Here is a 16360-nt window from a genome sequence, read left to right on the forward strand (position 1 = left end):
CACCCCCGTGCTTCACGGTTGGGATAGTGTTCTTCGGCTTGCAAGCCTCCCCCTTTTTCCTCCAAACGTAACGATGCTCATTATGGCCAAACAGTTCTATTTTTGTTTCATCAGACCAGATGGCATTTCTCCAAAAAGTACGATCTTTGTCCCCACGTGCAGTTGCAAACCGTAGTCTGGCTTTTTTATGGCGGTTTTGGAGCAGTGGCTTTCAGCTTATGTAGATATAGGACTCGTTATACTGTGGATATAGATACTTTTGTACCTGTTTCCTTCCGGAATCTTCACAAGGTCCATTGCTGTTGTTCTGGGATTGATTTGCACTTTTCACACCAAAGTACGTTCATCTCTAGGAGACAGAACATGTCTCCTTCCTGAGCGGTATGATGGCTGTGTTACGCTCGTCGATGGAAGGATCGAACCAAGGTGCAGCGTGGTAGGCGTACATTTTAATTTAATAAATGAACACCGAAAAACAACAAATACGAAACGTAACATCTAGTTGGGCTACACAGCATAGTACCAAAAACAAGATCCCACAAACTAAAGGTGGAAAAAGGCTGCCTAAGTATGATCCCCAATCAGAGACAACGATAGACAGCTGCCTCTGATTGGGAACCATACCAGGCCAACAAAGAAATAGAAAAACTAGATTGCCCACCCTAGTCACACCCTGACCTAACCAAATAGAGAATTAAAAGGATCTCTAAGGTCAGAGCGTGACAGTACCCCCCCTCAAAGGTGCGGACTCCCGGCCACAAACCTGAACCTATAGGGGTGGTCCGGGTGGGCATCTACCCTCGGTGGCGGCTCCGGTGCGAGACACAGACCCCGCTCCGCTCGTGGCTCCGCCAACTTCGGTGGCGCCTCTGGTGCAGGGATCGTCGCCGGAAGCTCCGGACGTGAATCGTCGCCGGAGGAATCGAACCGGGAACCCTCGCAGGAAGCTCTGGACTGGGAACCCCCACTGGAGGCTCCAGACCGCAGACCGTCGCTTGAGGCTCCGGACCGCAGACCGTCGCTGGAGGCTCCGGACCGCAGACCGTCGCTGGAGGCTCCGGACTGCAGACCGTCGCTGGAGGCTCCGGACTGCAGACCGTCGCTGGAGGCTCCGGACTGCAGACCGTCGCTGGAGGCTCTGGGCCATGGATCCTCACTGGAGGCTTCGGGCCATGAATCATCACTGGAGGCTTGGGGCCCTGGATCAGCACTGGAGGCTTGGGGCCCTGGATCATCACTGGAGGCTCGGGGCCCTGGATCATCACTGGAGGCTCCGGGCCATGGATCATCACTGGAGGCTCCGGGCCATGGATCATCACTGGAGGCTCCGGGCCATGGATCATCACTGGAGGCTTAGAGCGTTGAGCTGGCACAACGTGTCCTGGACAAAGGACCACCTTCGCACGGCAAGTGCGGGGAGCTGGCACAGGACGCACTGGGCTGTGAAGGCGCACCGGAGATACAGCGCGTAGAGCCGGCGCAGGATATCCTGGACCGACGAGGCGCACTGGAGACCAGGCGCGCTGAGCCGGCACTACCCGTCCTGGACAGATGCCCACTTTCGCACGACAAGTGCGGGCAGCTGGCACAGCACGCACGGGGCTGTGGATGCGCACTGGAGACACAGTGCGTATCACCGCAAAACATGGTGCCTGCCCGGTCACACGCTCCCCACGCTGAGTACGGGGAGTTGGCTCTGGTTTAAACCCTGGCTCCGCCAACTATCCCGTGTGCCCCCCCCAAAAAAAAATGTTGGGGCTGCCTCTCGGGCTCCGTCGTGGTTGCGAACCCCGGAGTCGTCGTTGATCCTCCTTCGCTGCCTCCGCCTGCTTCCATGGCAGGCTCTTGTCTCCTGCCATGATCACCTCCCACGTCCACGAAGTCCTCCACTCCCTTCTCTCCCGTGCCCAGGATCCCTGCTTCTCCTGGCCACGCTGCTTGGTCCGTTTGTGGTGGGATCTTCTGTTTCACTCATCGATGAAAGGATCGGACCAAGATGCAGCGTGGTAGGCGTACATTTTAATTTAATAAATGAACACCGAAAAACAACAAATACGAAATGTAACGTCTAGTAGGGCTACACAGCACAGTACCAAAAACATGATCCCACAAACTAAAGGTGGAAAAAGGCTGCCTAAGTATGATCCCCAATCAGAGACAACGATAGACAGCTGCCTCTGATTGGGAACCATACCAGGCCAACAAAGAAATAGAAAAACTAGATTGCCCACCCTAGTCACACCCTGACCTAACCAAATAGAGAATTTAAAGGATCTCTAAGGTCAGAGCGTGACAGGCTATGTGGTCCCATGGTGTTTATACTTGCATACTATTGTTTGTACAGATGAACGTGGTACCTTCAGGTGTTTGGAAATTGCTCCTAAGGATGAACCAGACTTTTGGAGATCTACAATTGTTTCTCTGAAGTCTTGGCTGATTTCTTTTGATTTTCCCATGATGTCAAGCAAAAAGGCACTGAGTTTGAAGGTATGCTTTGAAATACATCCACATGTACACCTCCAATTGACTCAAATGATGTCAATTAGCCTATCAGAAGCTTCTAAAGCCATGACATCATTTTCTGGAATTTTCCAAGCTGTTTAAAGGCACAGTCAACTTAGTGTATGTAAACTTCTGAACCACTGGAATTGTGATACAGTGAATTATAAGTGAAATAATCTGTCTGTAAATAATTGTTGGAAAAATTACTTGTGTCAAGCACAAAGTAGATGTCCTAACCGACTTGCCAAAACTATAGTTTGCTAAACAAGAAATTTGTGGAGTGGTTGAAAAACAAGTTTTAATGACTCCAACCTAAGTGTATGTAAACTTCCGACTTCAACTGTATGAGGCAAACCATATACCAGTGCTGCAGGCTGGTCTCATAGACTAGATGTAACATAGTAAATGTACATCCGATACACTCAAATAGAGCCCAACAGTGGAGGTGTCATAATACCCATAAAACCTAGCGGTCAAACAGGGAAATAGTTTTTCCACCATTGATTTTAGAAACAATTAAAATAAGGGCTGTATGTCGTGTAGGCTTATCCTAGCGTGAGGTTTTTTGATAAACATGTAAATCTCTCTCGGACAAGGTGGCTTTTATCAATATATTTGTTTCTTTTTACTCTCAGATTTGAACATGCTAATTAGTATCAAAGTAGACATCATACAAGACTACAAATCCCTGCAAGCTCGTGCACATCCTCTCTAGCTGACACCTTTACTAATAGGTACGATGAGGGGAAAAAGTATTTGATCCCCTGCTGATTTTGTATGTTTGCCCATTGACAAAGAAATGATCAGTCTATAATTTTAATGGTAGGTTTATTTGAACAGTGAGAGACAGAATAACAACAAAGAAATCCAGAAACGCGCATGTCAAAAATGTTATAAAATGATTAGCATTTTAATGAGGGAAATAAGTATTTGACCCCTCTGCAAAACATGACTTAGTACTTGGTGGCAAAACCCTTGTTGGCAATCACAGAGGTCAGACGTTTCTTGTAGTTGGCCACCAGGTTTGCACACATCTCAGGAGGGATTTTGTCCCACTCCTCTTTGCAGATCTTCTCCAAGTCATTAAGGTTTCGAGGCTGACGTTTGGCAACTCAAACCTTCCGCTCCCTCCACAGATTTTCTATGGGATTAAGGTCTGGAGACTGGCTAGGCCACTCCAGGACCTTAATGTGCTTCTTCTTGAGCCACTCCTTTGTTGCCTTGGCCGTGTGTTTTGGGTCACTGTCATGCTGGAATACTCATCCACGACCCATTTTCAATGCCCTGGCTGAGGGAAGGAGGTTCTCACCCAAGATTTGACGGTACATGGCCCCGTCCATCGTCCCTTTGATGCTGTGAAGTTGTCCTGTCCCTTTAGCAGAAAAACACCCCCAAAGCATAATGTTTCCACCTCCATGTTTGACGGTGGGGATGGTGTTCTTGGGGATATAGGCAGCATTCCTCGTCCTCCAAACACGGCGAGTTGAGTTGATGCCAAAGAGCTCCATTTTGGTCTCATCTGACCACAACACTTTCACCCAGTTGTCCTCTGAATCATTCAGATGTTCATTTGCAAACTTCACACGGGAATGTATATGTGCTTTCTTGAGCAGGGGGACTGCAGGATTTCAGTCCTTCACGGCGTAGTGTGTTACCAATTGTTTTCTTGGTGACTATGGTCCCAGCTGCCTTGAGATCATTGACAAGATCCTCCATTGTAGTTCTGGGCTGATTCCTCACCGTTCTCATGATCATTGCAACTCCACGAGGTGAGATCTTGCATGGAGCCCCAGGCCGAGGGATATTGACAGTTCTTTTGTGTTTCTTCCATTTGCGAATAATTGCACCAACTGTTGTCCCCTTCTCACCAAGCTGCTTGGCGATGGTCTTGTAGCCCATTCCAGCCTTGTGTAGGTCTACAATCTTGTCCCTGACATCCTGGCCATGGTGGAGAGTTTGGAATCTGATTGATTGATTGCTTCTGTGGGCAGGTGTCTTTTATACAGGTAACAAACTGAGATTAGGAGCACTCCCTTTAAGAGTGTGCTCCTAATCTCAGCTCGTTACCTGTATAAAAGACACCTGGTAGCCAGAAATCTTTCTGATTGAGAGGCGGTCAAATACTTATTTCCCTCATTAAAATGCAAATCAAGTTATAACATTTTTGACATGCGTTTCTCTAGATTTTTTGTTGTTATTCTGTCTCTCACTGTTCAAATAAACCTACCATTAAAATTATAGACTGATCACTTCTTTGTCAGTGGGCAAACGTACAAAATCAGCAGGGGATCGAATACTTTTTTCCCTCACTGTAGACAGTACCATGGTTGCTTTATGTATCACTGACCCTGAATAAGTTAGATACTGGGCTAACACAGCTAACCCTTTAGGTCAATAATATGCTGTTTTTATTAACATGTTATGTTGCCTTTATAATCCTGAGAGAAATTATACTAGCTAGTAGGTAACTGTAGCTAGTTATACCTAGGTAGCTTACAAGGTTAACTGACTTTTCTCAAAATGTACCTCATTGTGACTAGCTACTTCTTGTCCCGGGGCTCATGCAAGCCTGCACACCCAAATATCACTCCAGAAACTTCAAAATGAGAAATATTGAAATGGCCAGCATTGTAAACCATTTCTCCTCTCTTGCTGCAGCTTTATCTCGTCTCGAAACAACAGAGAAATGCTGTAAAAACCAGGGTGCTGCAAACATTCTAAAATGTTTTGTCACCACCCAGTGCTTGTTTTATAGATTTTTTTTGTCTTCGCGCACTGTGGGGGTTTGATTAATCTCGCCCGGGCGCCCGTGTAGGCGTGTTTTGCACCGTGATTTACACCTGGTTCCCACCCCTCTTTAGCTCATTTTTGCCATGGAACTTCCCGAACTTCCCATTTTAGGGAAGCCTTGTTCACGATGAGGCTAGGTTTGATACAACTCCTAGTTTGATTATTTGGTTTTATCCTCACCCAGAATCATATTTTATTTTAGTGATTGATGGCAGAGTTTAAACTAAACACATATGTTTTATTAAATATATATATTGTAAGTGGCTAGAGCAAGTTTGATCCTAGACATGTATTTCAATTTTTGATTTATTTAAACTTTATTTAACTAGGCAAGTCAGTTAAGAACAAATTCTTATTTACAATGACAGCCTACCAAAAGGCAAAAGGGACGGGGACTGGGATTTAAAATAAGAAATAAATACAATATAAATATAGGACAAAACACACATCACGACAAGAGAGACAACACAACACTGCATAAAGAGAAACCTGTCACGACCTCCGCCAAAGTCGGCTCCTCTCCTTGTTCGGGCGGCATTCAGCGGTCGACGTCACTGGCTTTCTAGCCATCGTCGCTCCATTTTTCATTGTTCCATTTGTTTTGTCTTGTTCCCTGCACACCTGGTTTACATTCCCAATCACACTGCATGTATTTATTCCTCTGTTCCCCCCATGTCTTTGTGTGAAATTGGTTTTTGTAACGTGTTTCGTGTGTACGCGCCAGGCTGGGTTTTTCACCATTGTTCCGTGTTTTTTCCACGAAGGATGTTTATTGTAAAACATTTGATCATTTTTGTGACAGCTTCGCGCCTTGCACTTGTACCTTTGGCTGGAGGTTTTGACGTAGTGGCGTCTGTCTGTTTATTGCCTCTGCCGAAATAAAGTGTGCACCTGTTCACAACTCTCCTGCACCTGACTTCTCCACCAGTAGCGCACACCTTGACAGACCTAAGACAACAACATAGCAAGGCAGCAACACATGACAACACAGCATGGTAGCAACACAATATAACAACATGGTAGAAACAGAGCATGGTAGCAGCACAAAACATGGTACAAACATTATTGGGCACAGACAACAGCACAAAGGAAAAGAAGGTAGAGACAACAATACATCACACAAAGCAGCCACAGTGTCCATGATTGAGTCTTTGAATAAAACTGTCCCCTTTGAGTATTTGTTGCAAATCTGATGGCCGAATGGTAAAGAGCATCTAGCCGCTCGAGAGCACCCTGACTTGCCGATCTATAAATGATGTCTCCAAAATCTAGCATGGGTAGGATGGTCATCTGAATCAGGGTTAGTTTGGCAGCTGGGGTGAAAGAGGAGCGATTACGATAGAGGAAACCAAGTCTAGATTTAACTTTAGCCTGCAGCTTTGATATGTGCTGAGAGAAGGACAGTGCACCATCTAGCCATACTCCCAAGTACTTGTATGAGGTGACTACCTCAAGCTCTAAACCCTCAGAGGTAGTAATCACACCTGTGGGGAGAGGGGCATTCTTCTTACCAAACTACATGGTTAAGGTAGAGAAAGCTTGTTGGACACTAAGAAAGCTTTGTTGAGCGTTTAACACAAATTCTGTGGAGCCCTTGAGCCAAGCCACTCACAATGCTCAGTACAGACTCAGAATGTTGTAGTGCTTTGTTAAGGAGCACTGGTAAAGTAACATCCATGGCCTTGTGTAAATGTGCCATTGATCTCCTTCCACTTGGTATAGGAGAGTCAGTTCCGTTTCCACATCTTTGAAGGCATGCTGATCCAGCTGCTTGGCTAGATGCCATGTGTCCTTGTCAGTTAGGCTGTAAATAGAAACATGCAGAGGAAGCCTTTATAGAGTCCCCTAGCTAAGGGCAGAAACATGTCATGACATCATCATGCGCTGGATGATTAATTCAGACACTCAAGTTGTATTTTATACTCTGCCACTTCACAGGAGAATGGGTTTTAATTAAAAAGATGGCTCTTGCATGGGTGAGATATTTTTAATTAACACCACATGAAAAACAATGTGCCTCTCAACCAATTGAATGTGTTTGTTTACTCTAAATTGAAGTGTTGCTGGATTGAGGAAGAAGAGGATATTATTATTATTTCTCTCCTCACACATTTCTTCCCTAATGTTTCTCACATTCAGAAGTCTACATCTGGACTTTCCACACTCCCCATTCAGTACCATATATGGAGTGCCCATCAACAGCCCTGGGACACTCTACCCCTCTGAGTTGCCCCCGTCATATGAGTCTGTGGTGGGGCTGGGGATGGGGCAGACCCATGCCAGTCAGGTGAGTATCACTACCATCCTTCCCCCATAAAAGACCAGTGTACTAGCCAGCCTCTTTCTAACATTACACGTTCTCTATTCACATTCAGAGTAGTTTATAACCCCTCTCGCTGTTTACATGCACATTGTAAGAACACAACTACAAAGGAGAGTGCTAAGAAAGGCATTTTGGCGTCAGAAGATGTTGTTGTATGAGATCACAAAGAGAGAAGGAGAAGTACACAGAGAGAAGCTAGCTAGTTGGAGACTCAGTTGAAGTTTCTATTTGGGTTGAGGATTAGTGAGGTGAGAGGATTTTATGCTCCTCTCTCTCTGTGTAAATTGCTGCCACAGGCTCTAATAAAGGAGAAATAATAAAGATGTGTAACATTTCCTTATGCAGATGACCCAATTCACTGCTGACCTCATAAGGCCTCCCCTAAGACAGCAGCACACACATACAGTGCATTCAGAAAGTATTCAGACCCCTTGACTTTTTCCATATGTTGTTACGTTTCAGCCTTATTCTAAATTGGATGAAATAGTTTTTTCGCCCCTCATCAATCTACACACAATACCACATAATAACAAAGCAAAACCAGTTTTTTAATTTTTTTTTGCAAATGTATTAAAAATAAAAAACTGAAATATCACATTCATTTACATAAGTATTCAGACCCTTTACTCAGTACTTTGTTGAAGAACCTTTGGCAGTGATTACAGCCTCGAGTCTTCTTGGGTATGACGCTACAAGCTTGGCACGCCTGTATTTCGGGAGTTCCTCCCATTCTTCTCTGCAGATCCTCTCAAGCTTTGTCCAGTTGGATGGGGAGAGTCGCTACACAGCTATTTTCAGGTCTTTGCAAGGATCTGGCTGGGCCCTTCAAGTACATTCAGAGACTTGTCCCGAAGCCACTCCTGCGTTGTCTTGGCTGTGCGCTTAGGGTCGTTGTCCTGTTGGAAGGTGAACCTTCGCCCCAGTCTGAGAATCTGAGCGCTCTGGAGCAGGTTTTCATCAAGGATGGCTCTGTACTTTGCTCCGTTCATCTTTCCCTTGATCCTGACTAGTCTCCCTGTCCCTGCTGCTAAAAACATCCCCACAGCATGATGCTGCCACCACCATGCTTCACCGTTGGGATGGTGCCAGGTTTCCTCCAGACGTCACGCTTGACATTCAGGCAAAAGAGTTCAATCTTCATCAGACCAGAGAATCTCATTTTTCATGGTCTGAGAGTCTTTAGGTGCCTTTTGGCAAACTCCAAGTGGGCTGTCATGTGCCTTTTACTGAGGAGTAGCTTCCGTTTGGCCACTCTACCATGAAGGCCTGATTGGTGGAGTGCTGCAGAGATGGGCAGAGATGGTTGTCCTCTAGAAGGTCCCCCCATCTCCACAGAGGAACTCTGGAGCGCTGTCAGAGTGACCATCGGGTTCTTGGTCACTCCCTGACCAAGGCCCTTCTCCCCGGATTGCTCAGTTTGGCCGGGCTGCCAGCTCTAAGAAGAATCTTGGTGGTTATAAACTTCTTCCATTTAAGAATGATGGAGGCCACTGTGTTCTTGGGGACTTCAATGCTGCAGAATTTTTTTGGAACCCTACCCCAGATTGGTGCCTCGACACAATCCTGTCTCTGAGCTCTACAGACATCTCCTTCGACCTCATGGCTTGTTTTCTTCTCTGACATGCACTGTCCACTGTTGGACCTTATATAGACTGGTGTGTGCCTTTTCAAATCATGTCCAATCAATTTAATTTATCACAGGTGGACTCCAATCAGGTTGTTGAAACATCTCAAGGATGGTCAATGGAAACAGGATGCACCTGAGCTCAATTTCTAGTCTCATAGCAAAAGGTCTGAATACTTATGTAAATAAGGTATATGTTTTTTTTATGTACATTTGAAGTCGGACGTTTACATACACTTAGGTTGGAGTCATTAAAACTTGTTTTTCAACCACTCCACAAATTTCTTGTCAACAAACTATAGTTTTGGCAAGTCGGTTAGGACATCTACTTTGTGCATGACACAAGTAATTTTTCCAACAATTGTTTACAGAAAGATTATTTCACTGTATCACAATTCCAGTGGGTCAGAAGTTTACATACACTAAGTTGACTGTGCCTTTAAACAGCTTGGAAAATTCCAGAAAATGATGTCATGGCTTTAGAAGCTTCTGATATGCTAATTCACATCATTTGAGTCAATTGGAGGTGTACCTGTGGATGTATTTCAAGGCCTACCTTCAAACTCAGTGCCTCTTTGCTTGACATCATGGGAAAATCAAAAGAAATCAGCCAAGACTTCAGAAAAAAAGATAGTTCATCCTTAGGAGCAATTTCCAAATGCCTGAAGGTACCACGTTCATCTGTACAAACAATAGTACGCAAGTATAAACACCATGGGACCACGCAGCCGTCATACTGCTCAGGAAGGAGACATGTTCTGTCTCCTAGAGATGAACGTACTTTGGTGAGAAACGTGCACTGCTCCTAAACCGCCATAAAAAAAAGCCAGACTACGGTTTGCAACTGCACGTGGGGACAAAGATCGTAGTTTTTGGAGAAATGTCCTCTGGTCTGATGAAACAAAAATAGAACTGTTTGGCCATAATGACCATCGTTATGTTTGGAGGAAAAAGGGGGAGTGGCTTGCAATCCGAAGAACACCATCCCAACCGTGAAGCGCGGTGGTGGCAGCATCATGTTGTGGGGGTGCTTTGCTGCAGGAGGGACTGGTGCACTTCACAAAATAGATGGCATCATGAAGAAGAAAATTACATGGCTATATTGAAACAACATCTCAAGACATCAGTCAGGAAGTTAAAGCTTGGTCGCAAATGGGTCTTCCAAATGGACAATGACCCCAAGCATACTTCCAAAGTTGTGGCAAAATGGCTTAAGGACAACAAAGTCAAAGTATTGGAGTGGCCATCACAAAGCCCTGACCTCAATCCTATAGAAAATGTGTGGGCAGAACTGAAAAAGCGTGTACGAGCAAGGAGGCCTACAAACCTGACTCAGTTTCACCAGCTCTGTCAGGAGGAATGGGGCAACATTCACCCCTTATTGTGGGAAGCTTGTGGAAGGCTACCTGAAATGTTTGAACGAAGTTAAACAAGTTAAAGGCAATGCTACCAAATACTAATTGAGTGTAGCTTCTGACCCACTGGGAATGTGATGAAAGAAATAAACGCTGAAATAAATCACTCTCTCTACTATTATTCTGACATTTCACATTCTTAAAATAAAGTGGTGATCCTAACTGACCTAAAACAGGGAATTTTTACTGGGATTAAATGTCAGGAATTGCGAAAAACTGAGTTTAAATGTATTTAGCTAAGGTGTATGTAAACTTCCGACTTCAACTGTATATTTGCAAAAGTTTCAGAAAACCTGCTTTTGCTTTGTTATGGGGTATTGCATGGGGTTGTGTGTGTAGATTGATGAGGAAAACTATTTATTTAATCCATTTTAGAATAAGGCTGTAACCTAACAAAATGTGGAAAAAGTCAAGGGGTCTGAATACTTTCCGAGTGTACTATAAGTGTGATGGGAAAAGTGTAATTTAGATGAGATACAGAAGACATGTCTTGTCTGGTAGAACATCAGAGCGGGTATAGATTTCAGTTTGATGAGTTTAATGTAACATCTTGTTTTTCCTTTGAACTCAATCATTGAGGTACTATTGTTATCCACCTGGAGAAAATGTGAGATGTCACTTCTTTAAGGAATATAGTTGGTTTCCTGTTGAATGCAGCTGGGTTGTTCCACCAATTGGGTACCTTTTGAGAAGTGTAACTTGGTAAAGAAAATAACATTTGATTTCATATAATTTTAATATTGTCATTAAGAGCACATGTTCAACTTCCTAAAAAAAACATGTTTTCCCATCTTTTGAGGTTAAATAAAAAAAAATCTACAGTAATTGCCTATAAGTGCCAAATATAGTAACAGGGTTGACTGTAACAGGGTTGACTGTAACAGGGTTGACGATTTTATCTTAAATCAGCCATACATCCCCTTGTGACGGGGGGATGGAAGCTTGTTATGTGCAACAGGGAGTGCAACTGAATGCAAGCTTAACAAAAAATGCCATTCAATCACTGGCGCAGTTATCTGTTCAGGGCTGAGTGTTGCTTTGTGGCTCTCCTAAGACAGACAAGGTCTCTTCTCTCTTACATGACAGTGAAGGGAAACCACAGGACACAAAGACATAGGAATCCAATCTATAACAAAGCTGCGTCGTTCCACAAAAAGAGTGCCTTTTGTGTCCCTTTGATATTTTAAGAGACATTGTGCACCAACATTTTAGAGCAAAATATATTATTTGCTCTAAAATGTAATACCAAAAGGCTTCCCCTCATCTTTTAGAGCTCTCTGCACAAATCTCCTGAAAATTATCTTCTAACAAAGATTCTGTGAATGAGGTCAAATCAATATAGCGTTTTCTCACCTGAAGTACATGCCTTTGAAGTGTTGATGCAGAGAAAGCACCTGAGGGGACTGGCTGCTGTTAGATGTATGCCTCATAGGGGAGCAGCTGCAATAGGAGGGATCTAGATTCCCCCTGAATAGACACTCTAGTCGCGCACCTCTTTCAGGTTGACAAGAATAGAGGTATGGACCCGAAATGATCAGTTTGTACAGGTGACTGCAGCTTATGAACGGTAAGACTGAGGTATTGTATTGGAACATACTTTATATTAAATGGTACTACAGACACTACACGGCATTACATGCTTCTAAGACCCTGATTATCCTTTTTCATATTCACTGCTATGATTTAGAAATACTCATCATGATGGGATGAGAAAGCAAGCACACATAACATAATAAGCATTCAATTATTTAAGAAAACCACATTACAGTGACAGTTCACCACCTCTAAAATTTCATTGGAATTCCTGATGTAGAGTGGGTGATGTGTGCTTAGAGAGCTCTCTACTGGCCAGAGTGTGGTACTGAGCCCATGGTTGCCAGATGTGTCGGGAAGAAGCAGCAGCCTCTGACAGATGTTCTCCAAAAGGATTCTCTGCCTCTCCCACCTGTTCCTCATCTTTAACAAGGGTTTCACTAATGGCACATTTATTTGGTTCCCTGTGTGTGTGTGTGTGTGTGTGTGTGTGTGTGTGTGTGTGTGTGTGTCTGTCCGTCCATGTGCTCCTCTCTGCAGGTCACCACCAGCATTGATCAGCAGGCCACTGAGTCCAGCCTCTGTGAGAGAAATGCCACAGCTGGTCTCAGTACTCAGGGTAAGGAAGGCTTAATCACTATCACTACAGCCACCCCTCACACCACTATGACTGTGTGTGTGAACAGGCTGGTGTATCTCACCCATAGGGTTGAGCCATGTTTGATATCTATGCCTGTACTGTAATTTGGTGCAGCTGATGCTTGTGCTGTCCTGTGTCTTGTCCCAGCCTCGGTGAACAGTGCCTCTCTAACGGTATCAGAGGAGGTGGCAGAAATTCCAGACCACAGTTGCTCCTCAGAGGATCTCTGTTCCCTGGAGGTGCAGGGCTCTGACTCCTCTCCCTATGGCACGCTGCACACCGCCCCCACTGATGGCAGCTGTATCAGTCTAGAGCTCAGTGCCCGCTTCTCCCACCGCCACCGCGGCCCGGCCCGGCTCGACGACACTGGCTACAGCGAGTCCTCCCACACCCAGGACTCCATACCCCGCTCTCCAGACTGGTCCATAGAGAACGTCAACATACTGGAGCACGAGGAGCCCAAGGGAGGAGCAAAGCTACACGCAAACCTCAGAGAACGAGCCAGTAGGAAGCAGCTGATTCTTCCTGTCCCTCCTACTCCTCCCTCCCTGCCCTCTGCCTCCCCCTCTGCAGCCGCAGCCACCATAGAGGTAGCCTCAGCAGCCCAGAGCCTCCCTGCCTGCCCCTCCACGTCCCCCCCTTCCCGGCCCCGTGGTTCCCGGCTGTGCTTCAGTGTGTGGTCCCCATCCTCCTCTTCCTCCTGCCCGGCCTCGCAGCCCCCTTCTACCTCAGCGCCCGCAGAGCGACCCCGCATGCTCCGGTCTGGCAGGAGGTATCGCAAGCTGGCTCGCATTGTACGCTCCACCAGCGACCCCATCTCCTGTACCTCCATATCTGGAGGTACGTGAGTTGTTCCTGTGTCGGCACGGCATTGTTCCCCATGTGTTGTTTACTGTTGAGATGAACCGGGTTAATCAGACCACATAGGCAGCTAGCATCACTTCATTTGGTGAAATGCAAATAATATACTTTAGCATAAGTACTTGTTCACCATAAGGCTAACATCTCCCTCTGCAGGTGACAGCTGTGGCTGCCCCTCTGCAAGCAACCCTCCTCCTGAAGATTCTCCTCAGACTTCACCAGAGCAAGGTAACGTCCACCCCACCAGAGCCTTTTACCACCTCTGTACTATGTACGCCTTTCACATCTCCCCACCAGATCACTCCCCACCTAACCTGGCAGTCTACACATACCCCTGGCAAAAACACCCATTTAGACCAGCGACTCGTAGGTGAAAATAGCGTTCACCTACAGAATGTGCAAATGTGTTGACTATGTTGAGTCCCGCCTGATTGGATGTTGTTGTATGTTTGTGTCTTTGGTGTGTTCAGAGTCTACAGAGGTGGCAGCTCATCTCCACGCCGCTGCCAAAGTCAGCACCCGCAGTGGTAGGAAGCAGAAGGAGGGGAGGAAAGTGGACATCCGCCTCAAACCGCGAGCCCTGCACACGGTCTCCAACGAGCGCCCACACTCTCTGGCTGACCTCAAGACGTATAAAGACACCAAAATCCTGGTGGCCAAATTCCTGGAGCACTCCAGCTGCAGTCTACCTCCAGAGGTCCAGCAGGTGGTCAACAGCATCAAGTATGTCATCAAGTCTGACGAGAGACACATGGAGGAAGCTATTTTCAGTGCCAATGTCATAGATCAGGTACGTCTATCGATGGGCATGAGTATGAACGCATATGAAAAATAAGCTGGTCTGATAACTTAATGAAACCATTGTTGGATCATTCTGGGTTAAACTGTTGGTCAGTGATATTGATGGATGTGTTTGTTTGTGTCTGTTACTTTGCACAGGTGATGACACAGTCACAACGCATCATCGGCAGCCCAAGGAAGCGTGCCCATGAAGACCTGCACCTCCAAAGCTGTGGGGCCTTGAGTTCCCCTTTCTCATCCCTGCGCCGTTCACCTACAGCACCAGGGCCTCCCAACCCCCCTGCTCCCCTGGACTCCTCTCCCTCACCCTCTGAACGCACTCAAAGCCTTTTGTGTAGAGAGACCATCCTTTGACCGCCCTCCCTCCCCACCAAGGACTCAACCCCTATCTCTATCTCATAGTGCCCTGTGAGACTGTGCCAAGACATTAGCAGAAACAAACTCAGTAAGTCATGTCTGGACTGGATTGGCTTCTGTTCTCTCTCATATCAAAAACACCCGAATGTTCTCTTCTCCCTCAGGGGATTTTTTTAACAGTCTCAACCTTGTAAAACACACTTGTAAGCCAACTAAATGGAGATGTCATGATGAAAAACTAGTGCTCTACTTTATCAAAAGGAAAAAAACGACTTTGTATTAAAACTGTGAACTGGACAGACTTGGGATGGTACTAGCTCCTGCAGACTTTGTGGATTCTAACTCTGATTGGCTGAATACTGTGTGCCACTGCAGGACAGATAACTTTACAAAAGTGGATTATTTAACTTACCTCAATGTGTTACAATTCTTATCAGTGTCACAATAAAATATGACTTTCTATGTTGTAGTCGACCTCCTTCTTTCAACAATGGTATATCATTTGAACATTACATACATTTTTAGGAGGCACGAGAGGCGCAGAAGTCCATACTTAAAGAAGATGCATGGCGCAACTGAATAGTTTAAAAGAATAATAAAATACTGTATCAATGTACTAAACACACAAATTGTGTAATATTTTTTAAAACCTTGGTCATTGTAACTTACGAAATATCAAGATCTTGCGGTTTTACAAACTATTCTGAATCAGATAGGTTGCCATCCAATTGGCAAAAGATTTTCAAGTGAATATTCTAAAATCTGCATAGAAACAATATGCACATTTTCCCAACAGAGGTGTTTCCATCAAGCTGACTTATTAGCGGATAAAATGCTGTGCGTAATGACATAGTGTACATAAAATGACTTTTGCACTTAAGTTATCATGTTCTGAATAAATCAACTGAAGTTTAAAGGGATAGTTTATCCAAATTACAAAATTACATAGTGGTTTTCTTACCCTGTAAGTAGTCTATGGACAAGGTATGACATCAATCCACACTTTGGTTTAGTTTCCCTGGCACTGTTTCCATATGCTAACCTTTTACGATTTTTGGCACAAATCCCATTCAAGTCATGGGACATATATTATACTTTTTCTGGCATCATTTCCAAATCATGTGAAAGTGTCTCAAATTGATTGTGAACCTCAAGAATGTCACGTAACCTGTTGGGGCTACAGGTTAGCAATGAACCCCGAGTCGGGATTGCTAACAAGGCTGGAAATTCAAAACATCAAAAATCTAATAATTTCAATTTCTCAAACAATCAACTATTTTACACAATTTAAAAGATAAACATCTCCTTAATCTAACCACATTGTTCGATTTTCAAAGAGGCTTTACGGCAAAAGCATAAAGTTAGATTATGTTAGGACAGTACATAGCCACAAAAGTACAAACATCCATTTTCAATTCAAGGTCAGGCGTCACCAAAAGCAGAAACCAGCTAGAATTATGTACTAACCTTTGTCAATCTCCATCAGATGACACTCCTAGGACATTATGTTATAC

General features: G+C 44.9%; 1 protein-coding gene across 1 annotated transcript in view; it reads left to right on the forward strand.

Annotated features, from left to right (window-relative positions):
* The window catches only part of fam189a1 (family with sequence similarity 189 member A1), a 128239-nt gene extending 112931 nt beyond the window's left edge, over positions 1 to 15308 (forward strand). Inside the window, exons 7-12 of the mRNA XM_014175445.2 lie at positions 7432 to 7579; positions 12728 to 12806; positions 12975 to 13667; positions 13845 to 13916; positions 14159 to 14478; positions 14628 to 15308. Coding sequence (XP_014030920.1) covers positions 7432 to 7579; positions 12728 to 12806; positions 12975 to 13667; positions 13845 to 13916; positions 14159 to 14478; positions 14628 to 14843 — 1528 coding nt within the window. The 3' untranslated portion in view covers positions 14844 to 15308. The remainder of the gene's footprint in view (positions 1 to 7431; positions 7580 to 12727; positions 12807 to 12974; positions 13668 to 13844; positions 13917 to 14158; positions 14479 to 14627) is intronic.
* Positions 15309 to 16360: the final 1052 nt, after the last annotated feature.

The sequence above is a fragment of the Salmo salar genome, chromosome ssa26 (genome assembly GCF_905237065.1).
Source record: "Salmo salar chromosome ssa26, Ssal_v3.1, whole genome shotgun sequence".
Lineage (NCBI taxonomy): Eukaryota > Metazoa > Chordata > Actinopteri > Salmoniformes > Salmonidae > Salmo > Salmo salar.